Below are 22705 nucleotides of genomic sequence, written 5' to 3'. Positions count from 1 at the left end.
AGGGAAGAATACAGCTGTCTTCTTCCCTGCTACCACTTTGCCAGTTGAGAAGTATCCTAATGTTACATAAAAAGCCTTTCTCTTAGCAGTATTAGTTCATGAGCTATGGCTAAGTTTTGCAAGCCATTTTCTAAAATGATCATTTAAAATGCTGTGTTTTCTTATGAAACAAGTTTACATTTAAAATTTAAAAGGCAGTAACAAAGTTTCACTTTGTTAATGTAAAACTTTAGCTCCGCCTTCAAAACACTATGGTTATATTACTTATTTAAATATGGCCTGCACATCACTTCTCGGCCTTTTGGCTAAAATCAAGTGTAGTATCTGTTCTCATAAGTAAATGTGGCCTATGTTGCAAATTCAAAACGTTATTTCTAAAATTTTGCTGTATCAAATAAACTATCTCAAATTCGACAGGCATGTCAACCCATGCCCATTTTGTTTTATTTTCTCTCAATCACAGCACAAATAATGACTTCTTAAATTGGTTACTAACTACTAATAATACTAGATAGATGGTTCAAGAAAGAGACTTTCAAGAATGATAGGACTTCTTAAAAATGATCTTAACATTTTATTGCTGTCTATACTTATCATATATGTAGTGCAAATAATGGCTTCTGATGGTTATAAAGCATTCCTGAATTATAGACTAGGGCTATACACTTGACATATCTGCTTTATATAACCATACAGTAATATTTAGACCTAATACAGAAATTCAGAGCTATTAGGAAAATTCTAATATACTGTATTTAAAACAGCTGTCTTAGTTTCCCAGGGGAGACTAGCATAGTCCTAACTAATGATTAGTGAAATAATACAACCACAACCACAAATAGTAATAGGAGCTTGAGGAAAATATTTCTTTAAAAAGGAATCACACACAAACACCTACCGTTATACATACATTATAATCAGGTATAGGCACAATTTTTAAATTGTGTTCAGTTATATGCTAACAATGCATTACAAAGTTTAGCAAAATTGGTGAAAAGGGAAGCAAGTTCACCTTAGTGTTACACTTTTTTTTTCTTCAATTAACTAGTACAGTTCAAGTTCTCACAAGCAATACAACACCTTTTTTATTTTTCACAGTTATTGAAATCAGTCAAATATTAAATAATTTAATTCAGAAGTATTATTTATGCACACAAACTACACTTGTAACAGCATGACCTTTTACCTGAAAAATAAAGGATGAAATATTATATTTACTTATTTACATATTGCCCATAACACTGATAGGCTTTTTTTTTTAATGCTTTGTTTTTTAAAAGTTGTATTGTTTTTAAGCAAACAAAAATAGATTTGAAAAGACTGAACCAAAACAGTGCTACCAAAAAGTCACATCTTATTACCAGACATCACTGTCCTTATAACAATTCAACTAATGAGATTTAAGATTTAACTTCATCCTAATGTATCAGAACATTTTTAAAAAAACACACAAAATCTCAATGTACCTATTTAAATAAATCGTGCTTCCATAATAAGAGAGTATCCTTTAAAAATGAAAAACAGTAAAGAGCACACATTTTTATTTACTCACAACACTGAATAATTAATGTAAACTTTTTGAATTTTTTTTTTCCTTTAGACATTTTTCCTCTAGAGTAACTTTTCAAGGCCTTTTCATGAAGAGCCTTAAGTTTTATTGTCAAAATAAATGCACTTATTTTGGGAAACAGTTTGAAGTAAGTAATAAGCATTCCCCACTGTACTAACAACTTCTCTTAAAGTTCGTTTTCTATTTAGGTCACTAGCTTTTACATAAAGCCAGCCCTGGTTCTGTGTAACTTACTACATTTTACCTATAGTCATTCCCACAAAGGATGCAGTATTATATTAGAAAGAAATACTACTTTAAATATGTTGAAAATAGAAGGACCAATTTAGAACTCTGACCTAGGTTCGGTCCTGAAAATGGGTCTTTCATAAATGAAGATCCAATTACTTTCACAGTTTTATTACTGTTCAGTTTATTACTAATCTGACAAGCCTAATTAGGTAACACTTCACTCTGTCTCACTGTGTTTTATACAAAATGCTGTAGGAGAAAGTTAATAAAACACTATATAAAATATTAATTTTCTATACCTTATAGTTCTTAGCATTAAAGGTGTTCTGTTAACTCTGAACATAAACATAAAGTAATCCTATTATCCAAAGATGTAGTTTGGATTCTATTTCATTAAGCAACTGTCATTTCTACTACCGAATACTGCCAACATTCAGTGAAAAGGCAGGTTAAAAGAAGAAGCTATACTTCACTTGCTTCACACAGAGGTCTCATTAGGCACTCAATTGGCTACTTTTTTTTTTCACTGAAAGAATAAACCTTCACTTACCCTTTCTCTGTGACTACCTCTTTCCCAGTACATTGGTCACATTATCTGAAAAACTTAAATAACAAATATACTTTTTAAAAGAATGTATATTCAATAAATTTCTATTTAAATCAATCTAATCTGCTCAATTAGAAATTTAATTTTGCCACAAAATTTTTTTAAAGCAATATGCTGAATTCCCAATCCAATCCAAGATTCCTTTATATTTTTATATATATATATATCCTAAATTACCATCTTTTGAGATGTATAATTTCTTAAAACATATTAGTTGCAAAGTTACTCATAACCATAAAACTTCAAACAACTGCTGCATTTAAAATCAAGCAACATCCAGTACTCCAGCAGCCACAAGTTGCCGTGAGAGCCAGTCCAACCCTTCATACAGTCCCATACCACTTCGAGCATCACAGCCCTGAATATACCAGCTACGGCCACAGCATAATTTATGGAGACTGAGTAGTTCAGTGATTTCTTCTACTGACAGTGCTCCAGCAACATCCTGAAAGATATACACATATTTTTTATCAGTCCATCCAAACTATCTGTTCTAACAGAAGCCTAAACAAAAAACCTAGATTCATCTTTCAGTAATTATTCTGAGATTAATAAGAATAGAAAAAAATAGTTTGGTTTAACTAATTTATATGTGTGTGTATGTATATATTTTGTAAGGCTAGCTTAACAATGAAATCAATAAACGCCTTGCAACCTAAATGGAAACATACTGCCTAAGTAATTTTTTTATCTTATGAGATGAAGTCTCACTCTGTCACCCAGGCTGGAGTGCAGTGACATATCTTGGCTCACTGCAACCTCTGCCTCCTGATTCAAGCGATTCTCCTGCTTTGGCATCCCAAGTAGCTGGGATTACAGGCACGTGCCACCATGCCTGGCTAATTTTTTTGTATTTTTAGTAGAGACGGGGTTTCACCATGTTAGCCAGGCTGGTCTCGAACTCCTGACCTCAAGTGATCCACCAACCTCAGCCTCCCAAAATGCAAGGATTACAGGCATGAGCCACCATGCCCGGCCTGCCTAAATGTAAGGCATCAACTTAAAAAAAAAAAAAATTAACACATGGAAACCTTAATAAATGGTTTATATATAGGGTTATATATTGAAGAGTTCACTATATCCCCATTCTGAACACCCACTGCCCCGACTTCCCAGGAGCAACCACCAGTAACAACATATTTTTCCAGAAAATTTCCATGCACACTCATGCAAACAGACACAAACAGGAACATAGTTTAGACTTTCTATAACTTGCAGGGTTTTTTGTTTTTTACGTAAATATGTTGAAGATAAGTATCTTTCCATTATCAGCACAGATGGTCTGCTCAGAATTCCCTCCCATTGTGTGGCTGCAACATAATTTAATCAGTCCTATACTGAATGTTCAGATTGAAGTTTTGTGCTTATGTGCTATTATAAATCCATATATATACACACACGTACATAAGCATACATACACAAAAATAAGTTCACATTTATGTATATTTGCAAAGTTATCTGTAGGATAACCTCTGGATATCTGTCTACCAGATACATAAAGGTAGAATTGCAAAGTAAAGGACTTTGATGAGTATTGCCAAATTATCCTCCAAGAAAATGTCTCAGTTTAATAACCTACCAACAGTGGGAGGATGAGGCGGGCAGATCACTTGAGATCAGGAGTTTGAGACCAGCCTGACCACCACGATGAAACCCCGAATCTACTAAAAATACAAAAATTAGCCGGGCGTGGTAGCAAGCACCTGTAATCCCAACTACTTGGAAGGCTGAGGCAGAAGAATCGCTTGAACCAAGGAGGGGGAGGCTGCAGTGAGCAGAGGTTGTGCCACCGCACTCCAGCCTGGTGACAGAGCAATACTCAGTCTCAATAATAATAATAGTAATAGTGTATATAAGCCTGAGAATTACAAAACACTTTCATCTTTATCTGATGAGCACAAAATGGTATTTCACTGACTTATCTGCATGTCTTAAATATACCAGTTCTTAATAGTTTGCTTTTTTTTATTAAGGGGAAAATTCTTTATTCTTCATTCTACTCTTCCCCTCTCATGACATCTCCTCTGCTCCACTTCTACTCTCCTTCTACCTCTACTTAAAAGCATCTCATCCTCCTAGAAAGGCTCAAGGTCTAGGAATCTTCAGCTACTCCCAGTCCTTCATCCTCCCCATTCGGTCACCAGTTCTACCTCAAAGTCTTTTCCATCTGCCTCTGCCTTTCTATTCATCAAATTCAGACTCTTGTTAATGCTCACTTGAATTATTTAAGCAACTTACTGCATCTCCCTGTCTCCAGTCCTTTGCCCTGATTCATTCTACCCCCAGAATTACAGTATTAAAACACTGATATGATCTTATTACCCACTAATCCAACATTTTGATGACTCCTCTTTGCTCATAGAATAAAACCTAAATTTCTCAGTCTAGCCCTGTCAGACCTTTACAGCATGGCCTTGTCTGTTACTCTAAATTCTCTTCATCCTCTACCTGGACCTGACATGTAGATCTGCTTGATGTTCCCTAAACTAAAAACATTCATGCTATTATCTTCTCTATGATGTTCTTCCTTTCACATACTGACTCAGCCTCATCCATAATTTCAACTCAAATCCTAAATTTTACAATCTTACAACATGCCACATTTAGAACTACTCTCCTAATTCCCATAACACTGTGTTACTGAAGTTACTTATCAGTTTTCTTTGTATTCGTATCTCATTTATGGGTTCATATGCATACACAAGAGTTTCTGGTAAGCATTAACTACCTTATTTCTATTTTGTATACTCCCAGGTACCCAGCACAGCATTTTCACATAGATTGTACTCAAAATACACAGAAGAAACTTTATAAATATCTATGGAACTGACTGTCTTCTGAAATATTTCCAGTTACTTTATGATATGCACAAAACTACTAAAATAAATATTCCAATATAAAAATGCATTACCTGTTTGTTAGCAAAAATCAGGAGCAGAGCATCTCGGAGTTCTTTTTCTGTTAACAACTTTGCAAGTTCACTGTGTGCTTCACTAATTCTGTCTCTATGACTGCTATCTACAACAAACACAACAGCTACCCAAAAAACAAACAAATAAAAAACCCAAAATACTAATTAGTCACTTGCTAAAGTTCAGTAAATGAACCAAATATTTAATGACATCATTATTATGTTATCGTTAGAGTTTGTCTACCATCATTATTTTCACACAGAGTCTGCCTAGTATGGCAGGGGCACCTACAAAAAATTAACGATATGATTTCAAGTAGTTTACATAACTTCTCAGGTTTAGTTTCCCCATCTATGAAAGCATTTACAACACTTGCTCTATCAAATGCAAATTGGTCTGTATATCAAATAACATTTTTTACATAACAAATTTCAAAATAGGCCTCATGATCCTCTACCTACTGATGCTACTTGTTCTTCGAATACTACTTTAGTAATATTTAGTCTTTGAATAAAAGACTAAAAGACGGCCGGGCGCGGTGGCTCAAGCCTGTAATCCCAGCACTTTGGGAGGCCGAGACGGGCGGATCATGAGGTCAGGAGATCGAGACCATCCTGGCTAACACGGTGAAACCCCGTCTCTACTAAAAATACAAAAAACTAGCCGGGCGAGGCGGCGGGCGCCTGTAGTCCCAGCTACTCGGGAGGCTGAGACAGGAGAATGGCGGGAACCCGGGAGGTGGAGCTTGCAGTGAGCTGAGATCCGGCCACTGTACTCCAGCCTGGGCGGCAGACCGAGACTCCGTGTCAAAAAAAAAAAAAAAAAAAAAAAAAGACTAAAAGACAAAAACCATCACCATTTTTATCTCTCCAAAGTATTATGTCTAAGTTAACTATCCCCAGACTTTCAACCATTCCTCATATTCAAAATTTCATTTTTGCAGGGCACAGTGGCTCACAACTATAATCCCAGCACTTTGGGAGGCTGAGAGGGTCACTTGAGCCCAGGAGTTTGAGACCCCTGGGCAATATAGTGAGACCTTGTCTCTACAAAAAAACAATTTAAAAATTAGCTGAATGTGGTGGCATACCCCTGTAGTCCTAGCTACTTGGGAGGCTAAGGTGGGAAGACTGCTTGAGCCCAGGAGACAGAGGTGGCAGTGAACTGCAATCATGCCACTGTACTCCTGCCTGGGCAACAAAGCAAGATTCTGTCTCAAAAACAAAATACATGTTTTCTATTAATTATGGGTCATACTAAATACCAAAAATGCCAAAGTAAAAATAATTGTTCAGTCTCTCATCTTAGTGGAAAGCAGGATAACATACAGAATAAGTGGCATGAGCGTAAGCTCTATGTTGTGGTCTATGAGGCAAAAGTGTAGAATAAGACCCAAATGTGACTAAAACCTATGTAGAGTATACATATGATATAATACAGTTTGGTCAAAAGCAAGCCACTGTAAATTCTTCTGCAGGTAACAACTATTTGTGAAAGAAATGTGGGAGTGGGGCTATAGTGAGATTATAATGGGATAAATGTTGAGTTTAACTGAATTCAGCAGAATCATACAATATAAATTCAACTCTATACCACGACACTACCAGCAATTACACCCATATAATACTGATAATATACATTCTCTGTTAAGAGAAGCAAGAGTACTCTTAACTGACTAGGTATCTAAGGTGCGTATGGCTTTTATTCTGTAATAATGGTTTATCAGGAATAAACTAAAAGTACATATCGTAATCTTTCTATTTTCATTTTTTACAAGACCAGAAACTGGCCACCGGTACTTAAGTATACAGTCAAGGACTTAATCATAAGTATCAGCTTTGCTAGTTAAATCAGTACACTGAAAACTGTCATCCTAAAAATGTGAAAAATTAAATGTCATTTTTAACTCTCACCTTGAGTATTGAGGTAATAATGTTTCCACAATGGTCTTAATTTGTGTTTTCCACCTACATCCCAAATAGTGAATTTCAGATTTTTATATTCTACAGTTTCCACATTAAAACCTGTTTTTAAAAAAAGTTACTTTTATACTATATTTATATTTACAATGAATGACACATCAAACACAGACAACCCCCCAGTTTATAACTGTGACTTATCAATTATCTATATGCAGCAATATCTACTGAAGCCTAATCAACCCCATTCCTTCTCCTACATGGAGAATGTATACCTGTAACAGCTCCTAGCCCTCTAAACCTCCACCAAGGTCCTTAGGAGATCCATGTACCTTCAAGCTCTGTTCCACTACTACCCCCCACCCCACACCCTCAGCCAGGATCACCAATCCTCTATTCCTTCCAACTGTCCCACCAATACTCTGATTCTTCTTTTTATCCCCATCCATATTTCAATCCCATAGCCATACAATCTTACATTTTTTTCTCTGAGATGCTGATATCTTAGAGCCAGAAAAGAGCCCACCACCATGACAGATCAGTATCAAATAAGACCCCAAGAACTTGGCTGTAAGCTAGGGTTTGTCTATTAACTGTTCTTTAAGGTAAAAACCAATATTCATACTTACCAATTGTTGGAATGGGCTGCATGAATTCATCCTGTTTTAACTTAAACAAGATAGTAGTTTTTCCAGCACCATCCAATCCTAATGTAACGACCCGAATTTCCATTTTTGGTCCAATGTGAACTCGATTATCCTATGATTTAAATATTTTTAAATATGTTTGACATGCAGTTAGGAAGTAATAGCATTTAGCACCTTTATTATTTCTACATCTCCTATTCATTCCTCAACCATTGCAATCTGAATTGTATTCCTCAAAATCCCATGATCTCAAGAAGATGAACTCCTTCCCCACGGCTAAATCTTTCCTTAGTAAAACTGACCACTTTGTCTTTGTATAACAGAATATAACACACCCACTTAATTTTCTCAGATTTTCTAACTCAAATGAATCCTCTTTAAATCTTATTTAAACATGTTTTTATGCTATACTAAAAAACTCACAATAGGGCTAAATTAATTAAAATGAAAAGTGCTGCTCAATTCCCAGAAATCTCTACTATGAATCTGATGTATATCCCTACAGACACTTTCCCATGCACATACAGGCCAACATACACAAACAAAACAATTTTTTTTTTAAAAAAAAGTATCACCCGCACATTGAAACTAATGTGTTTCACTCAACAGTATATTATGGAATCCTTTCAATACATATGGACCAACCTTTTTCTTTTAATGGCTTCTTTACATTTCATAAACCATAATTTAAACCCCCAACTGATAGATTTTAGGTAATTTCTGGTTTTATGATATTACAAATAATGCTATATTGAACATTTTTATATATTACTAGCTACATGATTTCTCTGCTTCACTTCTTTCATCTCTTAAAAGGAGGACTAAAATAGTACAAAATTTACATAGGATTATTAAAAGGATCAATTTTTTTAAATACATACAAAAGTTCTTACAACAGTTCCCAAAATATATGTGTTATTTTTGCCTACTCCTTTGAGCACTCTTTGCTTGGCTTTTATGATACAAACTTTTCCTGGTTTGGTTTTATCCCATTTTTGGATGCTCCTTCTAATTTTTCTTTTATCTAGCTCTTAAATGTTGGTATTCTTGAAGGTCTGTATGAGGCCCCTTCTCATTCTACATATTTTCACTCTCTTCACGAGCTTTAATTACCATCTATATGATGGCTCCAAATCTATACTTAAGTCCAGTTATACACCTCAGAAATAAAACAATATATGGAACAGAACTACTTCCGTGAGAACTCTAGAGAATAGTTAAGAAGCTACAGCACCCAAGCCATAAAACCAAGAAAGCATTCCAGTTAAGGGGGTAATAAAATTTAGGGCATTCTGTGCACTCATCCCTGCCCTTCCCCATATCTGACATAGTGAGGATGAGGTGCAACCAGGAGGAAACTACAAAATACTAGCAAACTGAATTCAACAACACATTAGGCCAGGTGCGGTGGCTCACGCCTGTAATCCCAGCACTTTGGGAGGCCGAGGGGGGTGGATCACCTGAGGCCGAGAGTTCGAGACCAGCCTGACCAACACGGAGAAACCCTGTCTCTACTAAAAATACAAAATTACCCAGGCATAGTGGCGCATGCCTGTAATCCCAGCTACTTGGGAGGCTGAGGCAGGAGAATCACTTGAACCCGGAAGGCAGAGGTTGCAATGAGCCAAGATCGCGCCACTGCACTCTAGCCTGGGCAACAAGAGCAAAACTCCGCCTCAAAAAAAACCCAAAAAACAAAAAAAAACACACATTAAAGGGATTGTACACCATGACTAAATGGGCTTTATACCTGGAAGGCAAGAATTATTCCTCATCAATCAGCGTAATATACAGAATGAGAGGTTAAAAAACATGTAATCATCTCAATAGTTGCAGAAAAAGCATTTGACAAAATACCCTTTCACAGTAAAAACATTTGACAAACTAGGAAAAGAAGGAAACTGCCTCCGTGTCACATACACTATATATGAAATGCCCACAGCTAACATCATACTCAAAAAACTGAAAGCTTTTTCTCTAAGATAAAGAACAAGAAGATGCCCACAGAGCAATTAGGCAAGAAAAATAACAAAAGTCATCCAAATTGTAAAGGAAGATGTAAAATTATATCTCTTCAGATGATACGATCTTTTATGTAGAAAACCCTGAACAGTCCACACAAAAAGACCTATTAGAAAGAATAAATAAAATCAACAAAGTTTCAGGATATAAAATCAACATGAAAATCAGTTGCATTTCTATACATTAATGATAAAAATCCCAAAAGGAAATTAAGAAAACAATTCTACTTACAATCGCATCAAAATTATACTTTCGGGGATACTTTTTATAGTTCATGACTAAAGAAGTTTCTCTGAACATGTAGAGAAAAAAAAGTTTAAGATACTTAGGAATAAACTCAACCAAGATGGTGAAAGACTTGGATATTATGTTGGTGCAAAAGTAATTGTGGTTTTTGCCATTAAAAGTACTGGCAAAAGCCACAGTTACTTTTGCACCAATGTAATATGTAGGCATACACCTAACCAAGAGGGTGAAAGACTTGTACACTGAAAACTACAAAACATTATTAAAATAAATTAAGACATAAATAGACATTCCATGTCCATGGATTGAAAGACATCATATTAAGAAGTGAATACTACCCCAGGTAATTTATATAGATTCAATGCAATCCCTATCAAAATCCCAATCATGTTTTTTGCAGAGATAGAAAAAATTAAGCTAAAATTTATATGGAAGCTCAAGTGACCCTGAATAGCCAAAACAATTTTGAAAAAGAAAACAGTTGGAGGACTCACACTTCCTTACTTCGAAATATATCACAAAGCTAATATATTGTTCTGTTTTTTCACTGCTCTAAAGAAATACCTAAGACTGGGTAATTTATAAAGAAAAGTTTAATTGGCTCACAGTTCCATAGGTTGTACAGGAAGCATGATGCTGGCATCAGTCTGGCTTCAGGGGAAGCCTCAGGAAACTCACAATCATCGTGGAAAGCAAAGAGGGAGTGACGCATTTCACATGGCAGGAGCAGGAGCAAGAGAGAGGGTGGGGGAGGTGCCACACAGTTTTAAAAGATCAGATCTCATGAGAACTCACCTATTATGGCAAAGACAGTATCAAGGGGGATGATACTAAACCATTCATGAGAAACTGCCCTCATGATCCAATCACCTCCAACCAGGCCCCACTTCAACATTGGGGATTACAACTGGACATAAGATTTGGACAGGAACATAGATCCAAGCCGTATCAGCTACAATAATGAAAACTATGTGGTACTGGCATAAAGATGAGACACACAAACCAACAGAATAGAAGAGAGAGCCCAGAAATAAACCCTCAGGAATAGGGTCACATGATCTTCAACAAGGGTACCAGGACCACTCAACGAAAAGACAGTCTCTTCAATAAATGATGCGGGGAAACTGGATAGCTACATGCAAAAGGATGTTGTGTATCTTACGCTACCTACAAAAATTAACTCAAAATGGGTTAAAGCCATAAACTTAAGACCCCAAACCATAAAACTCCTAGAAGAAAAAACAGAGGAAAAGCCTCATGACATTGCATTTGAGAATGACTTCATGGATATACCAAAAGCACAGTTTAAAAAAAAAAAAAAAAAAAAGCAAAAACAAATGAGACAACATCGAATTTAAAATTTTTGTTCATAAAATAACACAGTTAACAGAGTGAAAAATCAACCTATGAAATGGGAGAAAGTATTTGAAAGTCACAGATCTGATAGGGAATTAATATCCTGAATATATAAAGAACTCCTACAATTAAACAACAAAAACAGTCAACTCAATCAAAAAGTGAGTGAAGGATTAAAATAGACATATTCAAGGCAATATACAGATGGCCAACAATTATATGAAAAGATGGTCAACGGCATTAGTCATCAGAGATATGGATATCAAAACAAATAAAGTATCATTTCAAACCAATCAGGATGGCTACTATCCAAAAACAGAAAATAACAAATGTTGGTGAAAATGTGGAGAAATTGCATCCTGTGCACCACTGGTGGAATTGTAATATGGTGCAACCATTATGGAAAACAGTATGGTGTTTCCTCAAAAATTTAAAAACAGAACTACTATATGATCTACCAACTTCACTTCTGGATATATATCCAAAAGACCATGAAAGCAGGGTCTTGAGGAGATATTTTTACACTCACGTGCACAGCAGCACTATTCCCAGTAAACCAAGAAGTAGAAGCAACTCAAGTTTCCATCAACAGATGAATGAACAAACAAAATGTGGCACACACATTGTATTAGTCCATTTTCATGCTGCTGATAAAGACATACCCGAGACTGGGAAGAAAAAGAGGTTTAATTAGACTTATAGTTCCACATGGCTGGGGAGGCCTCAGAATCATGACAGGAGGCAAAAAGCACTTCTTACCTGGCAAGGGCAAGAGAAAAATGAGGAAGAAGCAAAAGCGGAAACCCCTGATAAACCCATGAGATCTCGTGAGACTTAATCACTATCACGAGAATAGCACAGGAAAGACCAGCTCCCCTGATTCAATTACCTCACCCTGGGTCCCTCCTACAAAACGTGGGGATTCTGGGAGATACAATTCAAGTTGAGATTTGGGTGGGGGCACAGCTGAAGCATATCATTCTGCCCCTGGCCCCTCCAAACCCTGCCCCTACAGCAAACTTCCACCTAGGCATCTAGGTGTTTCCACACATCTTCTGAAATCTAAGCAGAGGTTCCCAAACCTCAATTCTTGACTTCTGTGCACCCACAGGCTCAACACCACACAGAAGCTGCCAAGGCTGGGGGATTCCACCCTCTGAAGCCACAGCCTGAGCTCTATGTTGGCCCCTTTCAGCCACAGCTGGAGTGGCTGGGACACAGGGCACCAAGTCCCTAGGCTGCACACAGCATGGGAACCCCGGGCCCAGCCCACGAAACTACTTTTTCCTCCTGGGCCTCCAGGCCTGTGATGGGAGGTGCTGCCATGAAGGTCTCTGACATGGCCTGGAGACATTTTCCCTTTGGCCTTAGGTATTAACATTAGATTCCTTGCTACTTACATAAATTTCTGCAGCCAGCTTGAATTTTTCCCCAGAAAATGGGTTTTTCTTTTCTATCACACAATCAGGCTGCAAATTTTCCAAACTCTTATGCTCTACTTCCCTTATAAAACTGAAGACCTTTAACAGAACCCAAGTCACCTCTTGAATGCTTTGCTGCTTAGAAATTTCTTCCACCAGATACCCTAAATCATCTCTCTCAAGTTCAAAGTTCCACAAATCTCTAGGCAAATGCCACCAGTCTCTTTGCTAAAACATAAGAAGAGTCACCTTTGTTCCAGTTCCCAACAAGTTCCTTGTCTCCCTCTTAGAATACCTCAGCCTGGATTTCATTGTCCACATCATTATCAGTACTTTTGTCAGTCATTCAACGAGTCTCTAGGAAGTTCCAAACTTTCCCACATTTTCCTGTCTTCTTCTTAGCCCTCCAAACTGTTCCAACCTCTACCTGTTACCCAAAGTTATTTGCACATTTTTGAGTATCCTTTCAGCAATGCCCCACTCTGCTGGTACCAATTTACTGTATTAGTCCATTTTCATGCTGCCGATAAAGACATACCCGAAACTGGGAACAAAAAGAGGTTTAATTGGACTTACAGTTACACATGGCTGGGGAGGCCTCAGAATCATGAGGGGGCAAAAGGCACTTCTTACATGGTGGTGACAAGAGAAAAATGAGGAAGAAGCAAAAGCGGAAACCCCCTAATAAGCCCATCAGATCTCATGAGATTTATTCAATATCACAAGAATAGCACGGGAAAGACTGGCCTCCATTATTCAATTACCTCCCCCTCGATCCCTCCCACAACATGTGGGAATCCTGGGAGATACAATTCAAGTTGAGATTTGGGTGGGGACACAGCCAAACCATATCACACATACAATGGAATATTACTCAGCCTTAAAATGGAAGAAAATCCTTTCACATGTTACAATATGAATGAATTTGGATGATAGGCCAAGTGGAATAAGCCAGCCACAAAAAGGCAAATACTGTATGATTACACTTATATGAGGTATCTAGTCAAATTCATAAGGGAAAATACAATAGTGGTTACCAGGGACCAATGAGAGGGGGCAGAGGGGAATTGTTTAAAGGGTATAGTTTCAGTTTTACAAAATGAAAAATTTCTGGATATGTTTAACAATGTGAATATACTTAACAGTACTGAACTGTACACTTTTAAATGGTTGAGATAGATAGCAAATTTTTTATTATGTGTTTTTTACCACAATAAATAAATGTAGTATATCCTCACAATAAATTACCTTGAAGCTGGAGAAAGGAACAAAAAATGTCACTTTATACTGCTATAGAGTGACGTTTAGGATGTACAGTTAAGTGAAAAGAGCAGGGACAAAAAAGTGTGTAAGGTATTCCACCTTTTAAATCCAAATAGTGTACATACAAATATATAAACACATTTCTCTATACTTTTTAAAATGATGACTAAAACTAAGAAAAAATTCTAAATGATTTTCTATGGGGAACGAAGTAAAAAGGGTAGAAGGAACAGGCATAAAAGCTAGATTTCTCTGAATAAACCTTGCTTTGGACATTTGACTCTGGATCACATAAACATTTCACATAATTGTGAAAACATAATTAATTTTTTTAAAAAACAGCCCCTAAAAATAGAAAGCAAAATGGTACACATGAACATTTTTCAATCAGGGAGAACCCACTTTAAAAGAAGCTTAAATATATCAACCAAATCCCAAGTATGAAACTTGCTTGGATTGTATCTAAAATAAAGCAACCATTAAAAAAATTGTTTTGAAAACAATCTGGGAAATTGGAATACTAACCATAGTTGATAATATTAGTGAAAATATTAGAGATTCATTATTAAACTTTTTTTGTGTAATAATGATATTTTGGCTTTTTTTTTTAAGTGATGGGAAATTCACTATATTGCCCAGGCTGGTCTTGAAGTCTTGGGCTCAAACCATCCTCTTGCCTCAGCCTCCTGAGTAACTGGGACTATAAGGTATGCCACCATGCCCAATTATGTTTGTTTTCTTTTGTTTTTGAGGCGGAGTGTTGCTCTTGTTACCCAGGCTGGAGTGCAGTAGCGTGATCTCACCTCACTGTAACCTCTGCCCCCTGGTTTCAAGTGATTCTCCTGCCTCAGCCTCCCAAGTAGCTGGGATTACAGGCATGCACCACTAAGCAAAAAATTTTGTATTTTTAGTAGAGACAGGGTTTCTCCATGTTGGTCGGGCTGGTCTCGAACTCCTGACCTCAGGTGATCCACCCGCCTTGGCCTCCCAAAGTGCTGGGATTACAGGTGTGAGCCACCGCACCTGGCCCCAATTATGTTTTTAAAAAGAGTCCTTATCTTTTGAAGATACACCCTAAAATATTTTATCGATGAAATAAGATGTTGGGATGAAATTATATGATATTAGGATTTGCTTCAAAATACACTGGGAGATTGCAGGTAGAAAAAGGAGTAGGTAAAAGGGGAGATGAAATAAGTTTATAATTGCTCAAGTGGGTGATGGATATAGAAAGATTCATTATATATACCATATATATACTATTTATATTTTCTTATTTTTACTTTTTTAAATTTAAAAATATGGTGCACTTCACAAATTTGTGTGTCATTCTTGCACAGGGGCCATGCTAATCTTCTTATTCCAATTTTAGTATATGTGCTGCTGAAGTGAGCACACCATTTCTATTTTCCACTAATAAAAGTTTTCTTAAAAAGCCCCTAATTCATGAATTTCATGATTGTCTCTCTAAGGTGATTATCATGAAATGTAAATCAATTATGATTTGTCAGAAAAAAATACCTAAAAATAAAGTACAGTACATTACCTTTGTAAAAGTGACAGGGATGCTGGCATCCAACTGAATGTGATCTGCAACTTCTGTAAACTGCTGCTGCTGTTTCTGCAATGTTTCCAGTAACCTTGTAATTTCCTGTTTTGCCAAGACAACTCTACAATCATCCTATAAGAGGCAAAACAATATTTCTTATAAACTTTTTATAAGAAATAAGGAAAAGATACTTATATTACCAACTCACAATAAAAGCAGTTTTAACATTATAGTAGTCAAAGTTAAATGTAAATTTGACAAGAATAATAATTGGGCATTAATATATAATTTGAGGACCTAGCAACAAAAGAATGGATAAATTGTAGAATATTGATAAATGGAACACTACATCACAGTGAGAATAAACCATAGCTACACACGATGATAGAAATTTCACAAACACAATGTGGAATGTAAGAAGACATGGCATGGAGAATTCATACTGTATGATTTCATTTAATTACCAAAACAACTAAAATTAAGATATACATTAGAAGTCAAGATAGTGATTTATCATGGTGGGAAAGGCAGGTAGTGGCCAGAAGTGAGTATGAGGAGACTACTGGGGAACTGACAATGTTCTGTTACTTGATCTAGGTGCTAGTTAGACATTAATGATCAGTCTGAAAATTCAGCCAACTGAATACTTATGCATACATTTCTATATCTATGTTCTACTTCTATAAAAAGTTTAAAAAATAGGCCGGGCGCGGTGGCTCAAGCCTGTAATCCCAGCACTTTGGGAGGCCGAGATGGGCGGATCACAAGGTCAGGAGATCGAGACCATCCTGGCTAACACGGTGAAACCCCGTCTCTACTAAAAATACAAAAAAAAAATTAGCCGGGCGAGGTGGCGGGCGCCTGTAGTCCCAGCTACTCGGGAGGCTGAGGCAAGAGAATGGCGTAAACCCGGGAGGCGGAGCTTGCAGTGAGCTGACATTCGGCCACTGCACTCCAGCCCGGGTGACAGAGCAAGACTCCGTCTCAAAAAAAAAAAAAAAAAAAAAAAAAAAGTTTAAAAAATAATTTCACATATACATGTATTCATTAAAAAAATAAAGAATACAGGTCAACCTCCCTCTAGATCCCCAGATCCACTCCTCCAAGTCAAGAACTTTCCAGTTTCTTGAATATTATTACAGACTATCTATACATATACCAATATAGTCTTTATATGAAAGAGATCTCCCAATAATATGCAAGCTCCATGAGATTGACAGTATTATCTGTTTTTGCTCACTGTTATAGATACTCAGGTTAGTTGACAGCAATTCCACTGTTTCAGCTGTTCAGGACAAACGCTGAAGCCATTATTGCTTTCTCTTTCCCACATGCCCTACATACAATCTGTTAATAAATCCTTTTGAATATCCAGAATCTGGGCACTTCTAATCCCCACGATCCAAGCTACTATTACCTCTCACCTGGAATTCTACAACAGTTGCTTAACTGTTGAATTCCTTCCTTCCATTTTTGCCTTCTTCCAATCTATTTTAGACACATAGGCCAGAACAATCATTTTAACACATAAGATTAAGTCACATTTCTACTCAAAACTCTACAATGGTCCTCCTATCCCAATCAGTAAAAGCTGAAGTACACCCAGGCATGGTAGCTCACACCTGTAGTGCTAGCACTTTGGGAGCCCAGGAGTTTTAGACGAGTCTGGGCAACATGGCGAAACTCCATCTCTATGAAAAATACAAAAAAATTAGCTGGATGTGGTGGCTTGCTCCTGTAGTCCCAGCTACTCAGGAGGCTGAAGCAGGAGGATCACTTGAGCCCAGGAGGCAGAAGCTATAGTGAGACTCCAGATTTTATCACTGCACTCTAGCCTGGAGCAAGACCCTGTCCCACTCCCCTACTCCCCCCAGCCCCCGGCCAAAAAAAAAAAAAAAAAACAGTTGAAGTCCTTATAATGCCTCACAGGGTTTTCCTTACATATAATTCTCTATTAATCTCTGATTTCAGCTCCTATTACTCTGTCCTTCGCTTATTCTACTCCAGTCAAGAGGTCAATTTTCCTGTTCCTCAAACATACCAGGCATGCTGCCCTAGGGTTTTTGCTATAAACATTTCCTCAACTAGAATGTTCTTCTCCCAGTTAGGGCCTGAATGAATTCCTTCAACTTTTTACTTAAATCTTTGCTCAAATCTCACCTTCCCTCAATAATGCTTACTCTGACTACTCTACTTAATAATGCAATCTGCTGTACAAACACAAACATGCAGTTGCAGAATTCTTTTTTGATTAGCTCTTACCACTTTCTAACATATAGTATAATTAACTTACTTAGATATGGTTATGGTTTACTGCCTGTCTTCTTGCTAGAATGCTAATTCTACAAGATTATGGCTTTTCACTTATTTTGTCCACTGATATATTTTAAATACACGGCATACGTTAGGTGCTCAATACATATTTGCTAAATGAATATTCAGCATCCAGTATCATGCCAAGAACTTTAGATGATGCATAATTTGTTTAGAGTGGATGGATGATTAAATTATGTTCTCAGAAATTATGTTATTAAAATTATTAAATTATGTTCTCATCAATTTGTGATGTTCCATCCATTCCTCTGTTCAATTTTCTCTGTAGTGGGAACTTTAAAGAACATTGGTTAGTATTCTGTAGTCATAAAATAGAACAAAACTAATACGTCCATATGAAAAATGAATCCAAGACTTTGATTTTTTTGCATTAACATAGATAATATTGTATTATTAAAAATTACCAGTTCATATGGCTTGGCTCCGTGTCCTCACCCAAATCTCATCTTGAATTGTAATCCCCACGTCTGGGGAGGGACGTGATTGGATCACGGGGACAGTTTCCCCCATGCTGTTCTCATGATAGTGAGTTCTCATGACATCTGATGGTTTTAAAGTGTGACATCTCCCCTTTGCTCACTCTCTCTCTCTCTCTCCCCTGCTGTCTTGTGAAGAAGGTGCTTGCTTCCCCTTTGACTTCCACCATGATTGTAACTTTCCTGAAGCCTCCCCAGCCATGCAAACCTGTGAGTAAATTAAGCCCCTTTCCTTTATAAATTACCCAGTCTCGGGTAGTATCTGTAGAGCGGTGTGAAAATGAACTAATATACCAGTCATTTTGGCACAACACTTCAGAAACTCTAAAACACTTAAATATTTCAGTAACTATGAACATACTTTTTCATAAAATAAATATGAATATACTTTTAAGTATTCAAGTTAGTATGATTTAGGACACGATTCCACTCTGATTTTGCTGTGTAGCTTCATTATCCGCCATGAGTTAAACATATATTTATTAAGTTCTTCTATCTAGATGCAAAGAATTCAGTGACACAAAGATGAACAAGATGCATCAAGATGCATCAAAGATGAACAAGGTCAGCATCTAAAACACACAGGCATATTGTCATTCGAGGTCAAATCAGAAGACACAAATCACACCACTATTTGAATAGAAAGAACTTAAAATAAAAACTGTTAACTAGGTGTGGTTATTAACTAGGTAGCTAAAAGGATAAAAGGAACTCTGAGGTATTATGGAGGTAGCAATTGTATGAAATAATTTAGCTACCACTTCCAGTGCTGAGGGAATAAAAGGAAGAGGTTAGAATTATTAAAACTTAGAAACTTGCAGGAGGGGCTCACGGAGCTGAAACTCAAACCTCCGGGAAGGGTGGTCTCCTAACATGAGTAACTATGCCCCCTCTTGACAGTACCTAACATGGGTCCAGCTGGCAACACAATTACGAGGTCTATAGAGTTCTAGCCCTAGTATCACAAAGCAGAGGATAGAAGAGTAGGTTTGGAGCTGAAAATCAACTTAATAAATAGCATACATATCAACTGTTACAATTCAGTGTAGTAAGGACTCAATGATAATCCAAGACTGATGAGGCTGTAGACTGGCCACTTTCATGTAAGTGTAATCAGATACTTAAGAGAAAAAGCTCTACAATGGTAAAAGGCTTAGCCTACAATGATTTGAAATCAACACAATTATCAGCAATATATCAGTGAAGATAACGCAGACTGCAGATTTTCTGAAATTCCTAGGGCTATAGTTATCCTTATACCTCACACTTAGGAAAACAGATCCAAAACACAAATGGGTAAGGCTGACATTTGTGTTAGAATAACTTTGAGCCTCACTTATTTAAAAAGTAAGTCATCTGCAAACTGGGTAACAAATTGCTTATGGTATCTCAACCAGCACAAAACATACATTTGTACTAACAGTGAAGAACCACCGAATTACAGCAGAGGTAGGCAGTACATGCTAGAGAGGCACTCAAAAAAAGACCAACAAAGAGATAGCTTCAAAGAAAGGCAAACATTTAAGCTGGACCTTGAAGGAGAAGGAAGATTTCCACTATAAGAAAAGAGAGATATATGCACTCCAAGCAGGAAAAAAAAAAAACAGTACATAGGCAAAGAAGAGTAAAAGGATTTGGCATTAACTGAAGAATGGCAAGAAGTTAGAAGGCTTCAAGAACCCATGGCTCAAGGTGGGGAGGGCACATGAACGAGAGGGCACTGATAATTCCACACTAGTGAAATAATTCAAGGTTGCAGACTATGTCCTCAGCACAAAGTTACTGCATACAGCAGACACAAAATAATAATAAAATACACTAATGTATACCTCTGGTAATTATCTACTTAAACTTACAACTAAGACCCTAACCACATTTAAACTACCTACCTGCTGCAAAGTCTTTTCACAATGGAGGCAGGCTGCTGAAACCTCTGACAACAAAATAGTCATATCTTCTTGTTGCTGCCTAAGCCAAATCAATTTTTCACGAACATGAGCATCAACAACACTTAGAGCCATTTCTTCTTGACGACACAGAGTTTCATGTAGATCATAAAAATATGCTCGAATACATGACCGGGCATTCTCTGCAGTCCCTGGTACCTAAGAAAATGAAAATAAATTTTAAGCAACTGTAATGTTAATAAAGATTTTACCTGTGAAATATTTAAAATTTCAGCCTAGGCAACATGGCAAAACCCTGTCTCTACGAAAAATAGAAAAAATTAGCCAGGCGTGGTGACATGTGCCTGTAGTCCCGGCTACTCAGGAGGCTGAGGTGGGAGGACTGATTGAGCCCCAGAAGTCAAGGCTGCAGTGAGTCGTGATCATATCACTGCATGCCAGCCTGGGTGACCGAGCGAGACGTTGTTTAAATACCATCTATATTAAATTCCAAAATATAAATCTCCATGCTGATCTTTCCCCTAATGCACAGACATTGGAAATTCAACTGTTTATAAATGATATCTCAAGCAAAATGGAATGCCTAATCTCCAGTCTCCCCTATTCCCAAACCTAATTGTCTCTGTCTTGGTAAATGGCAACTCCATCCATCAGGATGAAAGCAAACAAAATTGGAGTCATGATGATCACCTCTCTTTCATAGCCCACTAGTCCCTCAGCAAATTCCAAAATACATCCAGAATCTGATCATGCCTCATCACCTCCAAGTTACCTATCCAATCAATATTAACAATTAATCACTAAGACCTATCTATTCTACTTCTTTAAAATCTTAAATCCATCGACTTGTGTCCACTCTCTCTACCCTAGTGTATTATAGGCCATAAGCATCTCCAGAATTTTAACTAGAAAACTTTAACAACATCCTAATAGGTCTACCTACTCCCAATTTTGTTCCTCCTCCAGTTCATTTTCTACATTTAAAACAACCTTTCTTAAGGAAAATCTGATCATGTCATTCCTATGTCAATTCTTCAATGGCTCATCACTGTCCTTAAACTAAGTTCTGAACTCTTTATTAACATGGCTGACGAGATCCTGCATGATTTGGCTTTGAACTCTCCATATCCTCTTTTCTTGTCATGTCCCATTCAATACTCAAAGCTCTAACTAGTGAGCTTCTTTAAGTCTCTACAATATGTCCAATTCTCACTTCCAAACATTTTAACATATTGCTCCCTTCTTGGGACAATTCATTCCCCATTCTGCTCTTTTCCTTGACTGAATTTCTTCAAATCTCAGTTTAAACATTGTTTCTTCTCTAAGGATTTCTCTGACCTCCATAAATCATTGCCCGTTTTGTGATGCCAAAGCACCCTGTACTTCTCCTCCATAAAATAGTCACCACATTTAAAACTCTCTCTGTTCCGTGATGAATGAGTTCCTTAAAGACAGAGACTTTTAAAAAAACTTTCCAATGACTGGTGCAATACTAGCAAATTGTAATTGCTCATTACTTAGTAGAAGGTGAAAATATGAAAAATAAAAAAGAATGAGAAAGGGGAAGAAGAAAAAAAATCCATACATGTTCTGTGTGAGCCATTCCAATTCCATCTTCCACGATTTGTTCTCCTCCTTCAATGTGCTGTACAATTCCAACTAATTTTCTGGAATAATCTGAGATTTCCTCTGTGAAGGTCCGTATGCAGTGAGCCATATCTAAAATTGATGCTCGGATCTGATTAGCTTCTGGTTCCAATACTGAATGCTATAAAATGTAACAGGAGAAAAGAACTCATAGTATTGACTAATAATATAAAAAACTATTTAAATCCCTATTAATACAAAAAAGCATCAGCCACAAGTGACTTTTATAACACAGAAAAATACTAGAATTTACTTTCACTCCTTTATAAGAAAACTGTACTGCAAAGAAGTAATTTAAAATTTGGAAGTCCATTTATTGCTAAACAAGAAACCAAGAGACTATCTCTAAAATTATATCCTAAGTAAGAGCTAACAGACATAAATATTGTCAAACAATCTGGTGCATTATGAAAACATGCAAGCAAAGAGAATGTTTGTTTCCTGCTCAAAGGCTATTTTTTTGGTGAAGAATGACACTCTTTGAAGTTTTTTGTTTTTTTTTTAAATAACATTTAGAAATTAAATCTCTCATTTATTTTCATGCTACCAAACACAATCATTCATCACTTAACTCTTCTTCAATGCCTACTTTCAGAAT

At 36.8% G+C, this 22705-nt stretch overlaps 1 protein-coding gene and 2 pseudogenes across 3 annotated transcripts in view; 1 reads left to right on the top strand and 2 right to left on the bottom strand.

The window, feature by feature from the left end:
* Window positions 1-285: 285 nt before the first annotated feature.
* On the top strand, window positions 286-404 carry LOC119618358 (U2 spliceosomal RNA; annotated as a pseudogene).
* Window positions 405-561: 157 nt separating this feature from the next.
* TRIM23 (tripartite motif containing 23) overlaps window positions 562-22705 on the bottom strand; it is a 35039-nt gene continuing 12895 nt past the window's right edge. For 2 of the 3 annotated variants that reach the window (XM_073014734.1, XM_007973919.3), the window contains 7 exons: window positions 22046-22228; window positions 20443-20658; window positions 15741-15875; window positions 7869-7998; window positions 7234-7344; window positions 5320-5444; window positions 562-2853 (listed from right to left, as the gene is read on the bottom strand). In XM_073014734.1, coding sequence (XP_072870835.1) covers window positions 2674-2853; window positions 5320-5444; window positions 7234-7344; window positions 7869-7998; window positions 15741-15875; window positions 20443-20658; window positions 22046-22228 — 1080 coding nt within the window. In that variant the 3' untranslated portion in view covers window positions 562-2673. The remainder of the gene's footprint in view (window positions 2854-5319; window positions 5445-7233; window positions 7345-7868; window positions 7999-15740; window positions 15876-20442; window positions 20659-22045; window positions 22229-22705) is intronic. The other variant, XM_073014735.1, reaches the window with a different exon arrangement.
* Window positions 15490-15590, bottom strand: LOC119618372 (U6 spliceosomal RNA; annotated as a pseudogene).

Source organism: Chlorocebus sabaeus, chromosome 4 (genome assembly GCF_047675955.1).
Source record: "Chlorocebus sabaeus isolate Y175 chromosome 4, mChlSab1.0.hap1, whole genome shotgun sequence".
NCBI lineage: Eukaryota > Metazoa > Chordata > Mammalia > Primates > Cercopithecidae > Chlorocebus > Chlorocebus sabaeus.
This window is presented reverse-complemented; position numbering and strand designations above follow the sequence as displayed.